Consider the following 26,416-nt stretch of genomic DNA (forward strand, 5'->3'; position numbering starts at 1 on the left):
TATGATTTTTTTTTTTCATTTTTCATTTTCTTTCATATTCGTCCTTTAGCATTAAGGTATATAACTTGAAATTTTATTTTGCTTTAAATCATGTTTGCAACACTTTAACATAGTTTTTCTAGATTATATATATATATATATATATAAAAATCAACCCATCACGGGCCACCGGCCATCTATATATTTAATACTATTGTATATATGTAGTTAATTTATGTGCATGGTGGAAAACTCAATCAGTTTTGTTTACATGTTTAGCTTTATTACGATTGTTAATATTGCATGATAAATATCTTCATCAGATCAGATCAGATCACATCACATCAAACTAAACTTTGCATTTTTTCCCCTACAATATGCATGCCTCATAAACGAAACAAAGTAGCTAGCTAGAAACATAAATGATGATATAACAAAACAAAGTGGACAGTAAAATGAAACATGATTGACTTGCAATACGTGGACCATTTGGATGTCAATTTCAAGCAAGTTAAAAGGTGGAAATAAATGGTTTTTGGTTCATCATTAATTAAAAGAGTCGGTTGAAGGGTAAATCTCAACAAAGGATTTGGATTATGGGTGCCGAAATAAATCCTGGATGTTTCAAACTATATATAATTGTGCTTTCCACCCCCTAAATCTGTGTCTTATTATGTGATCTTTTGTAAAAAGTTTTCAATATTGTTATATTAACAATATCCATGGTGCCGTCTGTCTTCTCATTGTCCTCAAATTTCTCGGTTGATATGCTGATATAATGGGAGAAAGAGGTGCATGCATGATGGCACTTACTTAGTAGAGCATTGCTTTAATATTTCAAGACTAGGGTTTTATTTTTCCATGCAAGAAAACGCAAATAGACCAGCTCTCATTGGCGATGCTACCTAGGCATGTGAGACAGAGATTATTGGATTTTAGTGCCGCGTGGATCATGCCAAATTTATTTTATGATCTTGCTTTTGATCTTTATCGCAAGTAGAAAATGATCATATATATATATATATATATAGGTTTCCTTTTCAATGATGGCAGACCATCATCCAATTGATTAATTTAATTAATTAGACCTATATATGTTTTTACCCTCCATTAATGCTACGAAAGCCAACCTAATTATTGTTGTAAAGGACGAATACATCAAGCCTATTAATTATATTGGGGAGTTCTCTTTTTGTTTGATGTGAATCTCAGCTTATTCGTAATTGCCATTGACCTACTTTCCCCCATGCCACCTTTTCTACTCGCTAATGGCTCTTACGATATATGAACCTTCACTAATTTTCTCCACATCCATTCTTTATTGTTTGCTCTTCTTTCTTTCTTTCTTGTGGCTGATGCATGCAATTAGATTTTGTTTTGTGTTTTGTGTTTTTTTTGCCTTTTTTACGAAACAATAATGCATAAAATATACAAGGGCACCCTTGTGCTGATCATGCCCCTTAATCCTTTCCATTCCGAGTTTAGGTCCACCATATATTCTACTCCTAGCTAGCTAGCTAGCCAATAGTCCAAATTAAGAATATTTAGCTGACGCAATACTTGATTTTGTTGGTTAAATGTATGAATTAATTAAGATGCCAATTAATCAGAATGGTTAGATTAATAAACATCTTAATTGCAAGTCATCTCCGGATGCCTTTTCTTAGTTCTTATACATGATTCTCTACACGCAACAAAATCTACAGTTAATTACCAAGGCAATTCCAAACGTTAATTATTATTCTCCAATAAATTGATTCAGATCACATTTGATTCTCCATTTAAAGGGTAATTTCTTTGAAAATCATCAATAAAAATCATCATTCAGCTTTAGCTCAGTAATATTCTTCCACGAATAAAAAGAATGGGATCTTATAATTAAATTTGAGTCTCATTTTTATCAAAATCCTAATAAACGCACCAAGTTTAATTAATTGATGCCATGATTTTATTAATCCTGCAGTAGTTAGGTTTGAGTGTTATGGTTATGCTCGGTGATTACGTTCACTAATGAATTAAAATAGACTTCTCTTTTTTGGATTTTTTTTCTAGGAAAAAACACTTGAGCCAAATTGTTTTATCCACTCGTCTCCTGCTCTGCAAGTGTGATGGCTTTACTGTTGAAGCGAAGAGATCTTTTGAAGTAGATCCTTATCAGTCTCCTATCGTGAATGATACTGTACATCAACACCTGCAACCTGAATGTTTCATGACTGGTGCAACACTACCATGAAATAGCAAAATGTCGTTGGAATATTATGTCAAAAGAAGTACGATTACCGACAGAGTTATGGATAGAAAAATATAGTGAGAAAATATATCTTTGCTGATTTCTATTCTATCAAGAATATAATTATTAATAGATTTATCAAAAGAATTATCGTCCCAAACAAAAAAAAAATTACCAGCAATTATTTTATCGGTAAATTCATCTGTGATTATAGAATATTATCGACAAAATCAATCCATCAGAGAATTACATTTACATATATGTTACCGACAGAATAAATCAATGGTAAATCCATTGGTGGTTATATGTATATTATCGACAGAATTAATCCGTCAAAGAATTATATTTATATGTATGTTACCAACAAAAGAAACTGATGGTAATTATGTTGGTATTATATGTAATTATTTAAAAAAGTAAAACAAACAATTTAGTTAAAAAATTAAAACAAGATTAAATTAAAATAAAAAAGAAAACTTAAACATAATTAAAATAAAATAAAAAGCAAATTTGTACTATTATTTTAAAAAATATTATTAAATACAATTTATCTATGTAGTGGACAAAAGTTGGAGGAAAAGACGAAGGTGGATCTTCACTTGAACCATGAGGGTGACGAGGTGGAGCACAAGTTGGCAATAGCTGCTCGACAACATTTAATTCATCCCTTAGTTTGGTCGTTTCAGCTTAAACTTGTTCTCATATGATCACCTAGACGACTGATGATTGCTAGCTAGACCCAAATTGTATGGTCTCAAAGGTCGAAACACTATGACCCACCCACATATTCTCAGTTGTAGTATTGGAGATACCGTAAACCCAATTTCTATCAGGTTGACCGGTAAACCAAGCCTTTAACCACATATCAAGATGAAGTTCTGGATGAGTCGAAAGATCGTCCCTGTATCTCTGATGCAATCAAGTGTTATATATTTTTTGGAAAAAAAAATAATAACTAAAAGTTGATAGTTGATATGCGAAGTGAGGACACCAAGGCTATTATATTTTCTATATAATAAAAGTTGATAGTTTAACTAAATAAAAAAATGATAAAAGAGAGAAATTAAGAAATTAATATATTGTTTATTTACAATTAATTTTCATTAATAAAAAACTTGGAATGAGATTTTCCTTTGTAACATGTTTATTGTTTATTATTTTTGGTTTGATCAAATAAAAAATCATATTATAAACTTTCATTTAAGATGTAAATTGCATATTTTCCGGTTGAATATAAATAAAAGCATATCTTTGATATCATCATATCAATCAATATCAAATCATTTTGGTTTATTTAAAAGTTTATTTTAATATAGAATTCAAAATATGTTTCATTTACAATCTTATTATTTTTTTAATTAAATCCTTTTTAGATAAATAAAATCATGTGATATAATTTATAGCATTTTGTTTTTCAAAATTCAAGTACCATTAGAATTTTAAATGAATATGCATTTTTTGAATATTCTTATTTGTTTATAATAATGTTATTTTTTCTATTTAAATTCAAATTGTATAAATAGTTATATATTATGGAACAATGATCAAATTAAGAATTTTATAAACAATCTATTGATGAAAGTTGGACTACTTTATAATAGGGTGTAAATGGCTAGACCGACACTATATAATCTATAATAATTTCCTTTTTAGCTATGAAGAGTATCATGTTGTTTATATATATATATATATAAGAGTATTGTGGCCATCAAGATGCTACTTACTACTGTTAGCTGCTTCTCTAGGAAAAGTCTAAACGCATGAAAGTAGCTTTTGTAAACAGAGATTATCCAAGTTGGTCCACCCCCGAGGAGCACAAGCATGGGTTTTCTCCATAGATTCATGCCATGGGCGACTCTCTTACAAATTCTCCCGCCCTTCTTTAAGTAAATTATCTCATTCCGATTATAAAACAAATGACTTTTCACATATGATTTGACCTTATGAAGGTTCCCTTGGCATTATATATATATATATGTAAGAACTTTTTTGGTAACACCCCCTAGCTATGAAGGAGAGGTGAGGAATGAGGTCAACGAAACTTAGATGACCCACTCAAGAAATATATTGTAAAGGGCCTTCTTTGCAACTTTTCTACCAATCACGTTGAAAAGCTTAGGGGGGAAATTCCACTCTCTCTTGACCCTCTCCACTTATGTGCATATGCTTATTATAAAGTTTTAATTTAATAAAGATCATCACAACTTAATGGCTCCAAATGTACCCCAATCTCGGTTAACTGCACCTTAAATTAATTAATGGGATGGATTCCAAATTCCTTAATTTGATTAGTTTAAAGATAAATGGTTGATTACTGTATATATAATTTGGATATTTCATGGACCACACATCAGCATAAGAGGCAAGTAGATGTCACAAGTCATATATATCAAGTTGCAGGAAAAAAAAATCGTATCTCGAGCCAGCTAATGCTCATAGTTCATTTATAAAAATATTGTAAAACAAGCATAAAAACCAAATTGCTTAGATTCATTAAAGAAAGTAGAGAGCATGCATTTATTCAAAATAATTTTATTTAGAGAGATATATAAAAGAGTTTTTGTGGAGAATTTCTTATACAATTTCCTTAATTATTGTTGACGATTGCTTCATGACTGCCATAGGTCAACTAGGGCGCCCTTCTTCTTCTTCTTTTGTTAGCTTCAGATTTTTATGTTTTTAGCAAATAAAAGTAAATTTGTTAGCGGATGATAGCATGATTTGTGGCTATTAATTAGCATTTAAGTTTACTTTTATTACTATTTAATCGTAAGGATGTTTATCAAATAAATGCAAATGATTATCCCATTTTTATTTTTGCAGTATTATGTCTTTTTTTAAAAAAACAAATCTATCGTAAATGGGTTTTCCACTCGGATTTGTGACGCTCCAGTTTAACCCAAATCCAACAAATTAATGTGTGTTGACATGTCCTGTTGAAATTAGATCATGTTTAAACCAGTGAAATTAGTTCAATGTGTTTCACATAGAGAAAGAGCTAGCAACTTGGAGAAGCAAGTTGGGTCCTGGATGGATTTTCATCTAGGGATAATCCCACTGTTGAGCAGAATACATATTTCTTTAATACATACAATTAAGGAGACGGATAAAGTAAAAACACACCAGAATTATGTGCTTTAATCAGCAATATAATTGGTTCCTAGATGTGTCCTCCATTGTTAAGATCTTCAGCAAACATTATCCACTTAGTGACTCTCATTATTTCACTTTGAAAGCACGATTAGCATTGCAATTTAGATAAGTACCATTAAACCAGAGCATAACTGTTCTCCAAACTTGTCAACCGGCCTGCCGAGTGGACAGTGAACGGTCCCAGAGGAAGCAAAATACCCCAGCCCCGTAATTTTTGTTTCTTAGCAATCTATATATATATATATATATATATGCTCTCTAATCACTGGTGTGAAAATGATTTCTAAGCCGATCATTCCATGCATTTACCAGTTAGTGTGGGGATGGATGTGAAATCGGATTTTATCAACCCCGTGAAGGCCTTTGCTAAAGAATATTTGGATTCGATTCATGCCAAAGAATGTGGCTTTTTGACTTGTGATTGATGCTTAGAACAAATAATAGTAGTAGTAGTTGGAGAAGAAGAAGAAGATAGACTTCAAAGAGAGAGTGTGTGCAGCAAGATAAATGCCTGCGCCACCTTCCACTTGTGCTTTTAATAAAATTTCTACTGTCATATGATCTAACCGTGAACTGCTAGCACTGATGATTCCCGATTTCCCATCCATTTTTCTTCCTTTTACTGAAAGTTAAAGGTATTTTTCAGCAAATACTTCCAAGAATAGTACTTTGGTAGAATCGATGCATTAACCTGACTAGCTAAAAGAAGATGAAATCAGAATTATATGATCTCTACTGCCGAAAGACAACGCTTATAAATAACTACTACAGGGTATATACCTATATATATAACCTGACTAGCACAATTTTGCACTAGCACATGTTTGACTTAAATGGAAACTGTGAGAATGTATGATTGGCAACGATGACATTAATTCTGTTGAGGAATCGATTACCTAAGGTCCACAGTGAAGAAATCTTTAGTGGCTTTTAACAAAGTGTGAGGTGGGGATGCTTGTCTGTCACATCTTTTCTAAGTTTCTGATGTGGAAATTATTAAAGATTAGGTCAAAGCTAGTCCTTTCTTATCACATTGTGATTCCCCTTAACAATCTCATTTTCAAAATGGTCGAGCCTTTTTTAACCTTTTTCTTGCATGCTTCCATAACAGAACAACCTCTTCGGGGTCTCGGGGCACTCAAAAGCCATGTTTGCTCTTCCTGTGAAGGTCACACCAGACATTTCTCATCAACTCGATGGACAACTAGGTATTTTCAATAAAGCTGGGGACACCCATTTGGGTTTCCCATCAACCTTTGGCGAAAGAATCTAGCGTTATATCCTCCCTCAACTTCATATTTAAAAACCCTCACCCGAAGCAATTCTCACCAATCTCTTCTTTCACTAGCAATATGGCAACCATTCGATCCACACCCACAAACGTTTCCTTCTCCAACTACCTCCAGTCCCTCTCCCAAACCCCTCACAGGCTTAGAAAAAGAATGCTAGCTACTTGGACTCCTGACCAGGAACTTAACCAGGTTAGGCTAAGGTCTGGTGCAGATATGATGAGGAAACTCAAGTGGTATGACCTGATAGCTCTTGGAATAGGAGGGATGCTTGGTGTTGGAGTTTTTGTTACCACTGGCCTTGTGGCCCATCAAATCTCTGGCCCCTCAGTTTTTATCTCTTATATCATTGCTGGAATATCAGCTCTTCTTTCTTCTTTATGTTACACTGAATTCTCTGTTCAGATTCCTGTTGCTGGGGGTGCCTTCAGCTATCTAAGGGTGACTTTTGGTATCAATAATACACTACTCAACTCTTTCTTAATCTAGACATTAATCTTGATAGACAAGCGTTATAATTTTAATGATGCTTAAATCGTTTCTTTCTTTTTCTAGATACACACATAGACATTATTAATTTCCCTTTTGTTTTGTATATTTTTGGTACGACACAGGAGAGTTTGTAGGTTATTTTGCTGGGGCAAACATTCTGATGGAATATGTATTATCGAATGCTGCGGTTGCAAGGACTTTCACGGAATATCTATGCCATGCTGTGGGAGAGAACCCAAACTCATGGAGATTCGAAGTGGATGGACTAGTAGAGGGTTACAATAAGTTGGATTTTCCAGCTGTGGCTCTTATTCTTCTCCTTACTCTCTGTCTGTGCCATAGGTTAATTTGATCTCTTATTACCTTATGTTTTGTTTGCTTCATATCTATTTATCTTTTCTTTGTGACTAGTGTTTGATGTTCTTATATATATATATATATATATATATATATACACGTTTTGGGCAGGTTTAATATTATATTGTTTTTGTTACAATTAGTATAACTGATGTTTTTTTTTTAATTTATTTCCTATTGGTTCTGCAACCATCACAAACATGCTAGTTGGATTTTTTTTTCCCAAGTAATAATGATTAGTGGGATTTTGAAAATGATTTTTTTTTTTTTTTTTGGGATTGCAGTACAAAGGAAAGCTCAGTATTGAACCTTGTTATGACGGTCTTTCATTTGATTTTCTTTGGATTCATTATAATTGCTGGTTTCTATAAAGGGAGTGCCAAGAACTTGGTTGAGCCCGGAGGGCTTGCTCCTTTTGGTGTCAAGGGTATTCTTGATGGAGCAGCTACGGTTTATTTCAGCTATATTGGCTATGACTCGGTTTCAACCATGGCAGAAGAGATCCGAAACCCTGCAAAAAGCCTTCCAGTGGGCATAGTAGGATCTGTTCTCATTGTCACCGGGCTATATTGCCTCGTGGCCTTATCTTTATGTTTTCTGGTCCCTTACAATATGGTAATGAATCTATCTTTTATATATATACGTTTTAAGTCAAAATAGCAGACATCAGAGTTTTCTTTTGGTGAATAATCCTAACAATTAGGTATTGTTCAAATCATAATTAATTTGTAGATAGATAAAGATGCATCATTTTCTGTCGCTTTCCAAAAGATCGGTTGGAAGTGGGCGGGCAATGTGGTTGGGGCCGGAGCAAGCTTGGGAATTGTTGCTTCTCTCCTGGTTGCCATGTTAGGCCAAGCTAGATACCTTTGTGTTATTGGAAGGGCCCGGCTTGTGCCTTCTTGGTTGGCCAAGGTGAATCCCTCCACAGGCACCCCTTTGAATGCTACACTCTTCTTGGGTAAGTAATTAATTGCAAATAGTTTCTTCTTCATCCCCTTTAATTTGAGTTATAACAGTATATACTTATAAAGAATATGCCCATTTCAAGTAGACGATCGAGAAGTCCCACCCATGTTCTTATATAATTCATCCAGTGCCTCTCTAGGCTCTATCTTAGGCACCGAATATTCATAATGAGGAGTCAAAAAAAGAGGCTTCATAGAAAGAAAGGGAAATAGAGATCCAACAGTATACTGAACATTTTGTGTTTTCATGATATTATATTCCAGGTCTTTGCACAGCTTCAATTGCACTCTTTACCGAACTCCACATAATTATTGATATAATTTCCATCAGCACACTCTTGGTGTTCTACTTGGTGGCAAATGCTCTCATCTATCGTCGATATGTTATCGTTAGCCACAACCCTCCTTCACAAACCCTCTTGTTCCTCTTCCTCCTCTCTTCTTGTTCAATTGGCTTCTCTATGTCTTGGAAACTTGAAGAGCAGTGGTGGGTTTTACCAGTATTTGGTGGATTCATGATTACGATCACAGCCTTCTTTCAATACATGGTACCTTCCATTTGCCAAACTAATGAAGAGTGGTCAGTGCCATTCATGCCATGGCCGGCTGTAGCATCAATATTCCTTAATGTCTTCCTCGTGACATCACTAAAGATTCCGTCCTTCCAAAGGTTTGGTATATGGGCATGTTTGATAACATTGTTTTATGTTCTATACGGTGTTCACTCAACTTATCGAGCTGAAGAGATGGAAGTGGGTGTTGGTGACATCTCACACCCATCAACCCAACAAAGCAAGCTAGATATTCAGCTGCTATGACAACGACGACGACGACAGCAGCAGCAGCAAAAAAAAAAACCCTCTTTGTTGTCGTTTATCCTGTTGTCTTTCTCTTTTTTTGTCCTTTTAAACACTCTTTTTAGTTTCTTTGGGTTGTTGCAATATATATATAGATTTCATGGAAATCCTATTATGAAAAGGGAAATTGTCATTTGTCGTGAAAATATAGAATGAACAAATCAATAGAAAAGGTAATTATGACCAAAATAAAGGGGAAAAAAAAGGTATGTGAGAGAGATTTTCTCTAATTGATGTTACACTTTCTCTCTGTTCTTCTATCTGTCTAGGTGATGCCACCGTCATATATATATATATATATATATAAAATGACAAAAAATACTCTTTTAAGGAGTGGAGAGGATGATTGAGATCATTTTTGGGCCCTAGGAAGTAATGATGAATACAATATTACTGAACCTCTCGGAAAAAGTATAAGCCAACTCGATTTTGTCATTTACTTGCTAGTTCATCCTTCGAGTTTCATATTTATAATGGAAGCATGCTCGGCTTATAGAACGAAACCATAAAGTAGGAGATAAAGGAAATGATCGCCTAAACCTAGAACATATATATTTCCTTGTAGTGACCAAGATTTAAAACTTACTCTACATAAAGGAATTGAGATTTTTATAAATCTCATGGCTAGAAATTAGAGAATCTAATCTCAAGAGAATTAATTACAAAATACAACCTAATGGTAAAATAAGATGAAAGGAGAGTGGTATAACTTGAAAATCCAAGGAATTGGGCTGACAAATATTGATCGAATTGAGGGTGTTTGCTATCTCCTTTTCGACCATATATATATAGTTCAAACCTTAAGAGTGTCGCAAAAATATGATGAATATTTTCCTAGCTAGTTACGATGTAGATGTATGACCAATTAATTATTAGGGAAATTACTTTAGTAGCAGTGTATTAAAACTATCTGAAGAACAGCAATGGCGGCCAAAAAGTAAAAAAGAAGAGGGAGAGAGAGAGAAAAGGATGACATGACAACATTTACCTTGATTCTTTTTCCCTTCCTCCTTTCGTGTATAGAAGTTGATTGATCATCATAGAAGTTTGTATGAAGTTTTTTAGGTCATGTATGGTCATACTAGAAGTCTAACAGATTTATTTATTTATAGAAAAAAAAAAAAAAAACAAGTATGCAATTGTCATTACACACCCTAACACCGCATCGAACCTCGATCTATGAAAAAATTGAGTGGATTTTCTGAAGATAAACAAGAATGGTATTTGCGGTTATCTCATATTTGCATAATTAATAAATAAATCACATGTTTTTCTTGCTTGTTATTAACCCAATAATATAGTTTTTGCTATTTTATTACCTGCTTACTAGATAATTCAAAATCTCGCACCTTACTTGGACCGATTGGATTTATGCATGTGTTACATATACTGTATTTTGAGATGAATATGTTTTAATTACATGCAGTCAGGGGCGGAGTTAGGATTATTTGTTAGAAGAGGCCAAAATTAATATAACAAGATATAATATTTGTTTTAATTTATTGTACATGAGTTGTAAAACAAAACCTGCATAATTTAGTTTTATTCAAATAACTTCCTACAAAGATATAATGACCTTTATATAAGGTAAAATGTTGGAGTAATACCAATCTTCATCCTCCATCCTATTATCATATCAATTGTGAATCTTTCAGCAATTTTTTTCTTCTATATAGACAATCAAATAATTTGCAAGAAAATCATCCTCCATTCGATTGCAAAATCTTATTTTAACAATCTTCATCGCTGAAAAAGCTCGTTCAGTAGTTGTTGTCGAAACAAGAAGTGTCAAAAAAACACATCATTCCCCATCATTAACTTTCTTCCAACAATTAAATCCTTTAACAGTAAACGTGTCTGATCCTGACTTTCCAGATGGTTTACTTGGAAATAAATAGCAAGGGAAACAAAATGCAGTATTTTTCTCCGAATATTCAAGCCACGGATAACTTTTGAACCAATAAGACTGAAATCGACGAGGATGTTTTTTACCGGTCAGCGGATATTAATTCAGACATCAAAGGTTGATATGACCCCAGATTAATGTATGTCCTTCGAATTTCATCTTGTTGATTCACCGGGTATTCTCAAATTTGAGGACGATTGCTTGGATCTCTAATTAAATGAGCAATGTCGATTCTGGTAAGAGGTTGCTCACTAATCAACGCAGGTTCTTTGTAAACTGAAGCACATTGGGGCTGCTCAACCATAACTTCAACATTACACATTGGAGTTGGTTTACTAGGCTGTGAGTCATCAATATTTTTTCTTTTTTTCTTTTTTTTTAAAAAAGGAATCAATTCTTGTTATTTTGTTCATGGTTCAACTTAAAATCAAGACATATATCGTAAGAAAAAATTGATAATTTTGGTGGCTCTGCTAAAAACAAAACATAAAAAAATCAAAGTATAATCAAAACAAACCAATAAAATATATCTAATTAATTAGAAAAAAAATCATTGTAACAAGAATTCAAAAAATAATTGGTAGAACTAGCAGATCTGGAAAAAAAAGAAGCAAAAATGGTATAATTATATAAAAAAAACATTATCAAATTATTAACAAACATCTCAAAACAAAACAAAATTAGATTTTAAATTTAAATTACCTTGTTTTGTTTGATGAAAGATAAATTAATTGGTGGCTCTGCTTCAATTTTTTTATAAAAAATTTTACTTGTGATTTGTGTTTTTATTTCTCTATTTGATCGGTTGCAAAATTTATATTAAGATAAATTGATGGCTATATGCTCTGTTTTTTATTTCACAAATTAATGTATTTATATTTTTTTTCTTTCCACGTAGGTCGAGGAAATTGAAAATCAAAGTAAAGTCACTGGAATAAGTCCCACTTGACCTTTGGGTAATGAAAAAAATTAAAATGTTTTGAGGGGGGACCGGGCCCCTGCTTGCCCCCCTTACTTCCGCCCCTGCATGCAGTGGCGGAGGCAGGGGGGCTGGCAGGGAGCCGGCCCCTGCAAAGAAATATTTTTCTCAGCCCTTTCCTTGTAAATATTTATAATTTTAGTAAAAATAACTGAAATTTTAACCTTTTTAAAATAATTTTTTTAATTTGACTCCTTCTAATTTTTTTGTTCTTGCTCCGCACCTGTTTACATGTATCGAGACAACATGAAAAATAAAAAAGAAAAAGAAAACAATTAATTATTGAAAGACATGACTAATTAAGGCCAGGTTGGCCTCAAATGAAACTAAAAAAGAAACGATTCTCTTTATATTGATTAATTTATAGATTATATGAAAGGGGGGAAAAAAGGTCATTTTGAGAAAATTCCAAATGGATGATGAATTCCTTGCCTAATTACCAATCGTTTAGCATTAAGCAATAGAGATGTTCCATCACTAATTACCGAAATAATCCGTCACTATTTTGTGACAGGATTAATGAAGAAAAATCAATTGTTATCTTTCTTTTAAAACTTTTCTATCAATAATTCCATAGGGAATGATTAAAAATATTTCAGAAAAAAACTAATTTAATCTTGAAAATCATAATTATTTTTTAAAATAATAATATTTTATATTGATAAATTAAAAGACCCCTCCAATTCCTTCTTTTTTTTCTAGACTTTCCTCCCTAAAATAATTTTCCTAAAAAAGATGAAGCGATAGAGTTATTTTGTTGGTAATTCAAATTTCAAAAAAATATTTTCCATATCTTTCCCTCAATTATATCTATCTCTTATTTTCAAAAATGTTTTCTCTCACACACACTTGCTCTCATCCCCTTTCACATTCTTTTTTTTAAAAAAAGTCGATATATTTAAAGAGCTAACTAGAAGGTAGCCAAAAACAAGATATATAAAAGAAAAACAGAAAAGAAAAGAAAAGAGAATCACAAAAATAAAAAGCAAACACAAAAGAAAAAAAAAAAGCCAACAGATACATAATCGAAAAAGAACATCAGAATTGAAAGAGCTGATACACCACGCTTAAAGCCTTAATGTGATGTTAGACCAATCTATAATACCTTCAAGCCCCATAATTAAAGTAGTGCAAGTAGTCATTAAGAACTTATCTACAGACTTGAGCTAATTCAATAGGCGATAAGGAATTAAGGAAAAATTGCCTTCGAAGGTCACAGTTCCATCATTGAAGATTACTTTGTTCCTCATAAGCCATATACTCTAGCCAACACAATAAGAAAGCAGAGACCAAGCCTCACGCTCGAATTTTTCAAACACTAGGTTGGCCCACTGGTGTAAAATGAATAATTATTATCTCTTCCATTCCCTTCCACCCTCCCCTCTCTTATTATCTCACCATTTTCTTTCTTCCATGTAACTTCATATTCGTTCTTATTTTTGTTTTCATGCAATGAAATGGGTATGAAATTTTTTTAAAAAAATAATATTTTTGTTTTTTAAAAAACAATGTGTGAAATATCCTGTCATGGAATATTTACCCAAAAAAATTATATATGGAAAATATCCTTTAAAAAATAAAGTTGTTTGAGGTTTTTATTAGGCTAATGAAATCATGATAATTTCTATAGATTTTTCATAGCCAATCTTTCACTAATTAAATGTCCTTTTTCTTTTCTAAAATTTACAAAAACTCATAATTTATGATCGTGCTTTTTTTTCAATTTAAATTGGATATGTGTGTGTATTGTCAAGTTTCTTCATCGAACCTATACTTTGAATTTCTTGGATGAGTCTACAAGTTTTTTAGAATTCAAATGAACTTCTATATCTAACATTACAGATTACAAGCATGGATTAGAGTATGGGATTTCTAATTTTGTTGATCAAATATGAATTTTGGGTAATTCCCAATTCATGAAATTTGTACAAACAAATAGAACAACAAATAATTACACTAAAGAACAATCATAACCAAAGAATAGTTTCAGATTAATTAGAACACTATCCAAGTCCTAGTGAAGCCATCAGTCCATATTCGCCTCTTCAATTCTCGCCAAGAAATATGGTAGAAAGATCTTACATATATGCATGTATAGTTCCCTATATATGTGTCTGATATACTGATGATTAACCTAGAGATTATATCTCATAAAGTGGGTGCCATGAGGCGTAATGTATATCAAAAAAGAAAGTCAACTCATCATCTGCCTCACCATCCACCACCTTCGATTTACATGCCTCAAAAACCACACCTTAAGAAACAATTGTTGAAAAAGAAAAAATATTAAATCAAAAGAAAATGTCCATTTTCTTATAGAGAGAATAATCAAATTCCCACAAGGACGGTAAGAATTTGTATCAAAAAAACTCCAAATACCTTCATAATATTATAAATTAATAATCTTTCCCTGAGAAAATAATGACTGTTTCTATTTATGAAGTGAGAGCAAATAGTAGTGTTGTGTGATAAGCGCGTGCGTGAGGGTTCTTGAGCATCGATCAAATGATTGGGTAGCAGATCAGTAGAGATAGATATCGAAAGTCAGTGTTGTGACTTATAAAAGAAGCAAAGGATAGAGGTGCAAGTGGAGAGGTGCATGAGAGAAAGAGTTGGTAGTGCTAGCAAATCACGGGTGGGCTGTGTGAGTGATCAATTAAGATCTCAAAATCTAAATGATGAAAATTTGAAAGTCGTCTCTAATGTGAGAATATGAGAGGTTTGGGAGAGGATTTTAATGAGCAAGAGATGATCATGCAGGTCAGAAATCTCTAGTAGATTAAGAATCAAATATCAAAAAGTCCAAAGATCCTCTTCCAATCTTGTGTTATTGTTTACAATGGAAGGAAGATGCTATTTGATCACTGAGATCATGCCACATTTGGAAGATCAGATTTCAACCAGACAAAAGAATATATATATATATACTTTTCATTCAATTTGATTTAATGAGGGAATTTTACTGTACTCTTCCTCACAAAATACTATTCATGAGAAAGTAATTTGTTTTTTTTTTCTTTTCAATTAATCTTTTTTTTTATTTCATTTTTTGATATTAATTTTTTTCTATTTAGTCATCACACTTTCATGACACGGCATTGCAATTAGACTCGCATCCAAGGCTCTTGGGTCTAGTGTTGTAGCTAGACTTAAGGCTCTTGGGCTTGACGTTGCAGCCAGACTCACTTAAACTTGGGTCATATCAGGTTTGTGGGTTTGACATGTTGATCTAGGTTATCCAATTCACTAGTTTAACGGGTTTACCTATCAAATCTGATATGTTTTTTTTTTTTTAATTTTTGGTCCTTTAATTTTTCTAATTATTTTTTTATTTCACTATTCTTCAATATTTGAATGGTTGGAAAATGGAATTCATGGTTTATATATATATATATATATATATATATATATATATATATAGGGTTATTACAATCACAAATAAGCGTACTGTTTAGGGTTGCTGCTCGATTTTGTAAGTATCTAATTTTATCATAAAAATAAATAAAAGTAATTTATATATAAAAAAAACAAAGTTATTATATCTATTGAAACCCATGATTTAGATCGTAGGGTGACCGAGGTCAATCCACTATGGCATCGTCTCAGTATTAAAAAAAAAATTGTTGTCTTAAAGTTTTTTTAAAAAAGAGACTGTCATTTTTTTTACCAGTCATTTAAATTATTTTTAGACCCATTAAATGAAATTATTTGTTTTAGATCAGTTCCCACGCTATTTAATTCAAAACTCGAGCTAAGCAAGAAATCGGGTTAACAGATTTTAGGATCATTTAATTTAATTATACTGTCAAAAAAAATCATACTCTTAATATTATTATTTTTTTCTTAAAAAATAGTCCAATTAGCAGTAAAATATGGGTAAATGTACTACTAAATTCTAATACAAATTAGAATTTAAATTTAAATTTAGAGACAGCATATCGGTTCAAAAAACCATGCCTTTGTTCTGTAAATCAAAGACAAATTTGTGCATGAGATGGTGACCATATATATTGGAGTAAATAGCTAAATAGGTTGTCGGCCTTACCATCGAAGTCCAATCATTTTTTTTTTTACTGCAAAAAAATGTAAGCACAAAAACATAAGGTGTATCAAAGCTTGAATCCAAAAACATGAACTAGCTATAAAAGCTTCTAAGTTCAACGCTCCAGTCTGCATAGTTTCAAGACAATATTCTGAAGAATGAAGAAGACAATGAGCGGGAGGTGGGTGCAACACACAACATATATTTCCTCGTATCATAATTGAACATATATATATGTGTGTGTTTTGTTCAATTTTACAGAATTTTTTGACTTCAATCATTCAAATTTCCAAACTAGATCAGTTGTTACAAATTGTCAGAATTGATCTGGAAAATATACTCACAGCACGGCAAAAAGAGTCTTGCATGTTTGTGTTAAGAGTTAAAAAAAGACCTGTAACAATGAGAGTCTAAAAATAGAAGAGAAAATGGAACAAACCTTCGAAAAGAGGAGGAAAAACAGTCAAAATAAGGTAAAATCCAAACAGCAGCAAACCTGTTAACGAACTTAAACAATGAACTTCATAAACTCTCTTCTAAACACATGTTTCTTTAGATTTAAAAAACAATAAGCCAAGACTTCCTAATGGAAAACCAAAAAGAAACAACGGATTGTCATTGCAAAAGGTAGCTTTATAGTTCTTGAATGCAGAACAATAATATTTTATTTAACTTCAATTACAACACTCCATTAATTTTATCAGAAAAAACTCTGTTGAAATGTGTTCTTGAGCAACAAATCAATATTTCACACTGCTAAAAAGCAAAAGAAAAGAAAATGCAAGTTGGAAGCGAAGCATAGCTGATATAGTTGTTACATACTAGTCGTAAAAAGGCACAGTATACGGTTGTTGATGTGGCAATTTCCGATCGATGCTAATAATACCATCTGACCATTTTGCTATGACCTTCACGATGATGTTGTTGTTGTTGCCGACGGCATCTCTTCTAAACCTAACACCATAAACATTCAGAGAAGGAAAACAGGGCTTCCAATGGTTTGAATGGAAAAAAAACACATAAGCAAACCTGTAAGTTTCATGTACATGAACAATGCATCGGTTTTTTCTTCATAACCAAAGAGAAAGGTAGAACAACATATATATATATATATATATATATAAAGAAGAAGAAGATAAAACTTTACTCTTTTTTCTTGATAGCCAAAAGAAAGAATTAGACATGATCCTAATTGTGGATCGAGTTGGCGCGATTGGCAAGTGGTTCGGTATTTAAAAAAGCATAACATTGATTTTTCGGTATTTTAAAAAATCAAATACCAAAACCCGCCAAAAGAACTCAAAGCAGAGGAGGCAGGAATCAATAATCCAATGGCGCAACAACCCATACAAGCCCCCCTTCTCTAATAAATGTAGAAAGCAGGCAAAGAAAAAGAGGACAAAGCAAGCATAAGATATTTGAATAAAACCAAAAACACAAAGATCAATCAAACGCAGGTGAAATATAGCTCAAATCCTGAAAACGAAAACGCAACAACAAACAAAAAACGCAAGTGACAAAAGAGGGGGGAAAGAGCATGAGTGTGTGGAAAATACATACATTGAAGATACAAGTAACATGACTCCTCAGTCCAACTATGGCCGGCTGGTCTTCGCTCATTAACAATTATGTCCGTAACGTTCTTCGTTAAACAAGATTCAAACACAAGACATGAATATGCTCAAGGGCAGATAACAGAACTTTGATCCTCCAACCAATATGCTTGGTGGGGAAAACGACCCAATATCCTCCCACGCAGGTCAAATTTCAGAATTGGAAAATGACCACCCAAAATTTACAAGATTACCAATTCTTTGTCAGCCATCGAACCTGGTCTCCGCTCTTGGTAGCTTGCACTCGGACTTTTAGAGGTTCCCAGGAAGGAAGAAATTCAGCATCTTGTTTCACCATATCCACGGTTCCAGTTCAATGACTTCACAGCAACTCCTCTACCTTCACCAAGCCCAAGAACAAGTAGTAGTTGGTAATCGTGACTGGGTGTTTATTAGATCTCCATTAGGTATTACCAACGTAAAAAATTCAAAGAAATCATCCAAGCAAAAACCTAATGAGTGGTTGGTTGAGCTCACTAAGATAACATAAACACAGTGATCCAAACGATCAGAGACATGAAGGCGCACAATTACATGTACTTCATAAATTAGAAAGGAAAAATGCTGTTGATATTTGAAATAAGTTATCAATTAAGATTTGTCATAATCAGAACAGTAAGAACAAGGTAATAGATGCACTAAACAGCTTCAAAAACCCACCAGGTACACTATTCATTGAGATCAAAGGAAAATCTATCATCCTGTAGTAGAACTCTTGATATTTACCGATGAGAAAGAGATATCATTGCATGTATTCCTTATAGTAACAAAAAAAAATTGATTCACCCTGAAAAATAACAGGAAAAAAAAAAAAAACAACTATGACTTGAGCTTGATCCGATAATCAGCTGACACAAGCTTCGCTTTCTTTTACTATACTACTTTTACCAATGCTTTCACAATCCACTGCAGCAACTTGAGTATATCCATTTCTGTTTGAATTGGATGACAGCACCTCCACTTTCCTCCTTTTCTTCTTTTCCAGCATGGCTTTCGCAAGTGCATCCACAATCTGTTGCTGTGACTCAAGTATCATCTGGTTATGCTTCAACCCCATTTCCATCCTCATTTTCTCAATCTCCATCGCCATGTCCATCTTCATCATCTCCACCTTCACAAAGCTTTCTGTAGCCTGCTCAATTGCTGACACCAACAACGCAACCGAATCTGCCTCTCTCCTAACTCCATCACCAATGCCATTCGTCCCAACATTCACAGACCCCTTCAAAGCCCTAGAGCGAGAATCAGACCTCGACTTCCCATCAATATTGCCACAGTTATTTGGTATAAACCCTGGAAATGAGGAACTCCAACCATCATTAACTTTTTTGCCAAACCTATCTCTTTTATCAATTCTATAGTCAATCTCCACATGATCATCATCACAAAAATCAGGAGTGGGCTTCCTATCAATCTTTTTATAGTTCTTTGGGTTAAGCCCCTGCATCGGCAAATTCCTATCACCTAAGGACTTCAGCGGAAACCCTTCGTAGACATCGACACCTTTAGAAAAATCACTATTATATGAGCCATAATGATCAGCCATCATTCCGTGATCCGGTAATCTAACTCCCTGAGGCATAAAGCGCCTATCCCCTTGTGTTTTTTCCATTTTATAACCAACCTCGCCTCCATGATCACAATTAAAACCAACATTAGCCTTAATATTCCCATTAACTCCAACATAATCATTAGGTCTAAATGCAACAGAGCTAACACCAAACCCACTTCCCGAATCCTTACTAACACTGAAACCTCCATCCACCTTGCTATATTTCCTAGCCCGAAGAGCAAAATCTGGATCCAAATCGAAAACCTCATCTGGGTCCAAATCCCCATTAATTTTCCCATTCTTTTGAGCAGTCAGCAAATACCTATCTCCTAACGTTTTTACACAAATCCCATCGCCAGCATCATTCCCTTTATCGATTTCTTGCTCTACTTTAGACCCTAGAGACCCAATTTCCATTGAATCTAACAAAGGGAACAAATCCCAAGAAGAAAAAAACCGACCTGGGTGCTTTAGACACTTCTGTTTTTCCGCACGATACCGTTTCCGAAGCTTCTCGATCTTGTGGCGGCACTGGAGGGACGATTTAAGTGGGACGGCAGCGGCCACGGCTTCCCAGTCGGCGACGCGGAGATTTCCGCGGTTGACGGAGTACCATTTGTCACGGTAGGCTTTGATTAGGGCAAGTGACTCTTCTTGGGTCCAGCATGGCGGAGGGACCCGCTTGGTGGTGAAATCAGAAGATGGTGCTGTTGACATGGTGGTGGGTGAAGGATAAGGAGAGGAAAAAAGAGGCGTAGGTTAGGAAAGGAGGAGAGAATGGGTAGTTGGTGGCGGTTATTGTTGTAGTTAAAGGCATTGCGAGGATTGGGGAGGGAGTTTAAGAGGGGGCAACCGCCTGACGTGCGATTGGTTGAGGGATGGAGGTGCGCACAATGAGACAGACTAATCTTTAGTAGTAGCAGCAAATAGTAACAAAAGAAATTGGCACCAACTCCGCCGCCACCCACGCCGAATACGCACTTCCGGATCGCTGCTCCTTTTTTGGTGGGGGTGGGGTATCATATGGTGTGGTGTGTAAAGTGGTTGAAAAGTTAATTGCTCCCTTTTGTTTTCTTTCTTGGACCGGAAATGAACAATTGGAGTAGGGCCTACAACAAGCATCATGTTAGGGAAATTATCTATCTAAAAAGCTTGATGGATTTGAAATTGAACCCGAAATGATCTGGAGCCGGACGCGCTACCACCGGATCCTTACGGTGAAATCTTCCTTCTAAAACAGTAATATAATCTTTATATCCATCCGTCTTAAGGAGTTTAGTTCATGGATTCCAACTCCCTGCTCCCCATGTGGACACACATCGGTGGTGGCAGCATTTAGCCAATGAAGATACAACCAAGATGATGAGCATGGAAGAGAATGAGTTTGCACTCTCACCTGCTATCCCAGGGCTAACAAATACTTATAAATTTGCTCCCCTCGTAATTTGAGTCTATGGCACAACCTCTTGCATCTCTTTCTAATTTTCTACTTCTTAAACAAGCTCTTGTAAGTTGTGCGTTGCAGACATTCCTCTTAGAGGAACTGACATGGCTGCAAGCGAAGGATGAATAATATGATACATGCAATGTTCCAGGCATTGTGCTGTTCTAGTAAAAACGAGTGCAATTGGACCATAAACTCGTATGAGTTTGACGCCAGTAGGGTGAAGTGAATCAAGTGCTGGCCTATTACCTAAATCCTGATGCTTCAGATAAGTTTCTGCCCTCCACTCCTTTTTGCCACAGTTTCAAACTCAAACCAGCCTAAAGTGTGCATGCTGTGAGATGCGTGTGTGTGAGAGAGAGAGAGAGAGCAAAGAGGAGGCAACAAATCTATTTACATCTTATAAGATCCAGTGCCTCGTAAAGAATGCAAAATTGTCTCAGAATGTTTTTCCATTTACAGATGCAGAAAGACTGACAACATAACACACTAATATAATTGCACCAAATCAAAACTTGGGCATTTTATGCCACAGAACCGATTTCCAGTCCGCTAAGAATGTCATCACCAGCTCAGAACCGATGTTCAATCCACTAAGGAGTTTGGCGAAGGAAAGACCGGAGAAAAGGATAACAAGGCCACCGGTGGGATCTTCTAAGAGGTCTGTTTATTATGTCTTCGTGGAATTGGACCATCTTGGTGTTGGTGACGGGAAGAGGAAGAAGTGGCGGAGTGGGGAGTGAAGGGGGTGGACTGGAATTGGAGGGTAGTTTGAAATGTTTTCCTTCCAAACTGTTTTTTTTATTTTTTCTTTTTAAAAAAAGATATATAGAGAACGTTGACTTCATTCTTTTAGTTTATTAACTTAGATTTGTCTTGGAGCGCTGTGCTACGGGTTTGAAGATTTTTTTTACCAATAAAAAAAAATATTCTACAATACAAATATATTTTAAAAAAGTTTTTTAAAAAATAAAACTTTAGAATCAGACTCAATCGACCAAAAAAAAATAAGGAAATTACAAAAAAAATAACAAATAAAAAGATCTAAAGTAGTCCGGGTCATTTTAAAAATTTACAAAAAAATCATATAAAAACTAATGGTCAAAATATTAAATGATGAAATTATAGAAAAAATTAATTAAAAAAAACTGGGTCAACTAGATTAATCCATCAAACTCACAACTCGGTCATGAGACTAAGATAACCTCTTAGAAAAAAATCAAAAAAACAACCTGTTTAGTAGATGTTAAAATGTTAATACTCGTGATCTTAATTATGAGACCAAGATATTTCAATAGAAAGTGAATCAAATTAGATTATAAAGCTTAATTCTCAATCAATCTAATGTTAAAAGATAAAATTAAAAAAAAATCAATTAAAAATAAGGACATAAAAAGAGCCGAGATAACTCGGGTTAACCCATTAAGCATTATTCTCAAGTCATGAGACTGAAATAACCTAATAGCAAACAAAATAAATCATGAAGTCTAATTCTCAATTAACCTAATATTAAATGATCAAATTGAAAAAAAAAATTAAGTAATAAAAAAACCTGAGTCAATTAGGTTAACTCATTAAATCCACAAGCTGTGTTATAAGAGTGAGACAATCCAATAAAAAATAACATTAAAAGAAAAAACTAAAAAAAATTCGTTGATTGAAAAAAAAAATTCCAATAAAAAATAATGTTAGAAAAATCTAATAAATAGTAATTTACATGGAAAAGTACAAAAAAAAAATCATTCTTCTTTAATGTTTTGTTAATTAATTTTATAAGAAGAGATACAAGAAAACCTAAATCTTTTAGTTTCTTTATTAATTTGTGTATTTTAAAAAGTTTAATTTTTTTTATTTAAAATTAAAAAAAAAATTATAATTTTAAATTATTTTAATATAAAATAATATTATTTTAATATATTTCCAAACAAAACAAAAAAATCATTAAAAAAATCTACCTTAATCGATAACGATAAGAAATTGCGTCGGTGCTACTGTACTGGCAATAAAATCTCATATTCAAATCCCATCTGTGTCTGACGTATCCTAATTTATGCTGAGAAAAACAGTACTAAAATTACCTTGTAATTTCTCAGGAGAAGAACACCATTGGTCCAAGAAACTTTGGTAGAAAAAAAGGAACAGAGAGAACCAAAGAAAAGAAACGATGACAAAAAATCGAGTCCATAACAGACAGCTGAGACAACAAACATGTGAAATGTGAACAAGCCGGAAAAAAAAAATTGTATACATTGCCAACTAAAAAAAAATTAAATCTGATTTCACATTTTGTTTAGATTTCCCTGTCTTGCCTTGAGTCTTCTGACCAGCAAGGGAAGTGGCTTTTCTAAGACAGAGACATTAATATTGTTCCAAACATCAGATTTGGTGGGGAGCTGGGCAATTTTCTCAGCAATTTCCATGTCTTCTGGAAGAACAGAACCGAAGACAGTGTATGCTTTCTTCCATTCTTGGTGATTGGCTAGGCTAATGAAGAATTCTGGACCAGAGCCAACCCAGGCTACTGAACCCCTTCTTATGTATGGGCACTCTTCAGTTGGAATTTTCTTGAATGATGTTCCTTGAGCTTCTAGTGTCCCTTGAATCATTGCAAAAGGAGGGCCAAAAGGAGCCTGGAAAATACCCAAAAAAACAAAAAAGAGCTTTGAGTGAACAAAAGATTGAAATGATGAGACCCCAGGCAAACATTGCTGAAACCTTTATTAAATAGCATGCAATAGAAATATGATTAGGTGAAACTTAACACGGCAGAATCGCAGTGTGCACATAGAACTCCAACTACTGAATGAAAATTGCATCTTCACATTTCTTATTGTCTGTCAAATAGGAGACTCACATCACAACTAACAAAGCTTACCTTTTTTATGTGGTTCCCTTCTGCATCCCACAATTGACATCGGCCCTCGGCACGATGAAATTGGCAACCAGCACAATGACGCAGAGTGAGCAACTCAAGAATGTAGGCTACAGAATGGGGAGCACAGTCTGGGAAGAGCTGCACCAAGCAATTTTTAGTCCAACGATTGATTTTTAAAAAGATGCATAAAGTCAAAGAATCTGAAGAAATAGATCAACTCCATGAGTGGAGCACATCACAATTGACTTGTCAGAGGCATTTGGAACACAAACCTGACGAAAGCATGATCACTTACTTTTATATGAAGAGTGCCAAATTCTGTTTCCAGGCCAACAATGCCCTGAAAGGAGCAAGTGCAAGCAAGGATATTAATAGAGGGGATCCTAAAATTAAGTTGGAAGCTGCAGCAATGACAATGGTAACCACATAGACATTTTTTACAATAAAAATGCAGAAAGACGCATCAAATAAACTTTGTTATTAAGATAAATGAAATACAGCAGAAATATAACAAAGAAACTTCAGCAATTAACATAAATACAAAGCTAAATAAACTTCGTTATTAAGATTTGTATATGTCACCACATCCATTCCAGGAGCAAAAGAACAAGCATCTACCCAAAAAATTAAAAATGAAAAACCTTTGACTCAGATTACCTAGGGCTACAACAGAGAGCAATTTACAAAATTGTGAAAAGATTATCCATAGTCAAACACAGCTTTCTTACTTAAAGAGACTCCAGTTACCAGTGTAAAGTATCACCAACAGTAATGTATGTGAACAATACTGTGGTGCCTGATAATAGGCAACTATTTTTTCAGATCATGCAAAAGGAAAACCCAGTGATATTTTAATCATTTAACAGGGTATTGATACATAATAATGCGTGTCCAATAAGAAGATTCCACCTTGATCTTTATAATTTTAACTCAAAAAACTGAAGATGACAATATTATCTAATTGAGAGTGCACACTGTATGTTGGCTATATACTGTCTCCTAAAATGGAATCAAATTTCATCAAACTAAAATACCTCTCCTTTTCCAAAGACAATCCCAGAAGTCCAAATAACAGGGTCACCTGCTTCCTGTCGATCAGGGGCAAATACATCCTTTTGCTTCTTCAGCCAACACTGGAGAAATGAAGCAAGTCAAAGTAACGAGATTATTGTCGTCATAATTGTAACTTTAGTATATCATTAAAAAAAACACAACCAAAGACTCAAAAATCAATAGTTCAAAGAAAGCGAAAATCGCATAAAGAAAACAGGCTCCTAATGGTTAAAATCCAACTAACGTGGAGATCCTCTTTAAATGTAGCCCTTTCATTGTTCTTATTGGTCGTAGTTTTGATATTGAACATGTAAAAATTAAGCCCGTTTACAATGAACAACTTATATAATTTCTGGATAAACAGATCCAATATCTCTCAAATTCGCATTGAATTAAGTCAATGATCGATCCAAGATTTGAAAGGGCATGATCACAGCATCATTTAAATTATATATATTCGAGATCTAATTCCATTGAAGAAATAAAATTCATTCTTGTCAATCCAAATAATCCACTATTTCAACCAAATAATTCAAAATAACAATTAAAATTCCAGCAAAAAAAAATGAAAATCAAAACAAGATAAAGGACCCCAGTTTTCAATCTGACCTCACCAAATTTAGATCCACAAGCCTTTTTATTGCCACAAAACACCCAGGTATCACACAAGCACGGCCCATCAATGCCAGTGCACATAGCCTTACAAGCCTGACAGCACTCCTTGGAAGAATTGAACTTAAAATCTGACCCCCACTTCACGGCAGCTCCCCAAAGCTCCAACTTCTCAATCCCTCTACAGCACCCACCATCACTACTCTCCTCTGTCAGTGCTAAAGACTCAAAGTTCGAACCTTTAGAACTTATATTAGGATTGAGAACGACGGAGAGGACAGTGTAGACTAAAGCACAAGAAATCAATCCCACCAAGAGGAAGGATAGAGAGATGAAACGGGATGGCTCAGAGTCGTTTTGGCGGCGACCCATTTGAGATATGGGTGAGGAGGGTAGAACCCAGATGGGGATTGGAATGAAAGGGAATGGATTGACGAGTGAAAGAGAAAAGGAAAGAGAGAGTTCTGGGGTTGACTGAGAAAATAGAGAAGAATCTGAGAAAGAGGAGGAGGAGTAGTAGTCATGGCCATAACGAGAATTAAAATAGAGAGAGAGGGAGGGGGAGGGGGAGGGGGAGAGAGAGAGAGAGAGGGTCAATCAATGGCAATGCTTGGAATCTTCAAAGCAAGTTGGTTAAAGATTTTGTATGCGTATTTCACAGGGATGAAGCAAACGACTTCGTTTTTAAGACTCGGGGGACCAAACAAGATCGTTTTATTATCATTTAATATGGTTTGCTTTGATTATTTTAATGTAGTTTGGGCCATGTTTATTAATTAATAATTAAAAAAAATTAAGTTAAAAAAAATATAAAAAAGGTGTGGTTTATTGTGTGTTTTGGTTGGATGGTTCAACTTGTTTTTTTTTTTTTTTGTTAAAATTTAAAAATATATATATATATATTTATTTTTTAAGGTTGTTTTTGATGTTTTGGTATAAAAAATATTTTTTAAAAAATAAAAAAATATATTATTTTAATATATTTCAGAGTAAAATTTTTTTCGAAAAACAACTG

The 26,416-nt window shown here is 34.0% G+C and overlaps 2 protein-coding genes and 1 long non-coding RNA gene across 3 annotated transcripts; 1 reads left to right on the forward strand and 2 right to left on the reverse strand.

Annotated features, from left to right (window-relative positions):
* Positions 1–6,474: 6,474 nt before the first annotated feature.
* On the forward strand, positions 6,475–9,555 carry LOC18096896 (cationic amino acid transporter 6, chloroplastic). The gene is made up of 5 exons (XM_006385510.3): positions 6,475–7,102; positions 7,266–7,485; positions 7,785–8,115; positions 8,233–8,461; positions 8,733–9,555. The coding sequence occupies exons 1-5, from the start codon at positions 6,715–6,717 to the stop codon at positions 9,284–9,286; spliced, it is 1,722 nt and encodes a 573-aa protein (XP_006385572.1). The 5' UTR covers positions 6,475–6,714; the 3' UTR covers positions 9,287–9,555.
* Positions 9,556–16,848: 7,293 nt separating this feature from the next.
* Positions 16,849–17,797, reverse strand: LOC112327040 (uncharacterized). The gene is made up of 2 exons (XR_002981116.2): positions 17,282–17,797; positions 16,849–17,206 (listed from the first exon to the last, which is right to left on the reverse strand). It is a non-coding gene; the product is annotated as an uncharacterized LOC112327040 (long non-coding RNA).
* A 5,229-nt stretch (positions 17,798–23,026) lies between these two features.
* Positions 23,027–25,980, reverse strand: LOC18096898 (uncharacterized). The gene is made up of 5 exons (XM_006385512.3): positions 25,399–25,980; positions 24,771–24,869; positions 24,032–24,076; positions 23,737–23,874; positions 23,027–23,491 (listed from the first exon to the last, which is right to left on the reverse strand). Exons 1-5 carry the CDS (start codon positions 25,771–25,773, stop codon positions 23,141–23,143), a joined length of 1,008 nt encoding a protein of 335 aa, XP_006385574.2. The 5' UTR covers positions 25,774–25,980; the 3' UTR covers positions 23,027–23,140.
* Between the last annotated feature and the right edge of the window lie 436 nt (positions 25,981–26,416).

This window comes from Populus trichocarpa, chromosome 3 (assembly GCF_000002775.5).
Source record: "Populus trichocarpa isolate Nisqually-1 chromosome 3, P.trichocarpa_v4.1, whole genome shotgun sequence".
Classification (NCBI taxonomy): Eukaryota; Viridiplantae; Streptophyta; class Magnoliopsida; order Malpighiales; family Salicaceae; genus Populus; species Populus trichocarpa.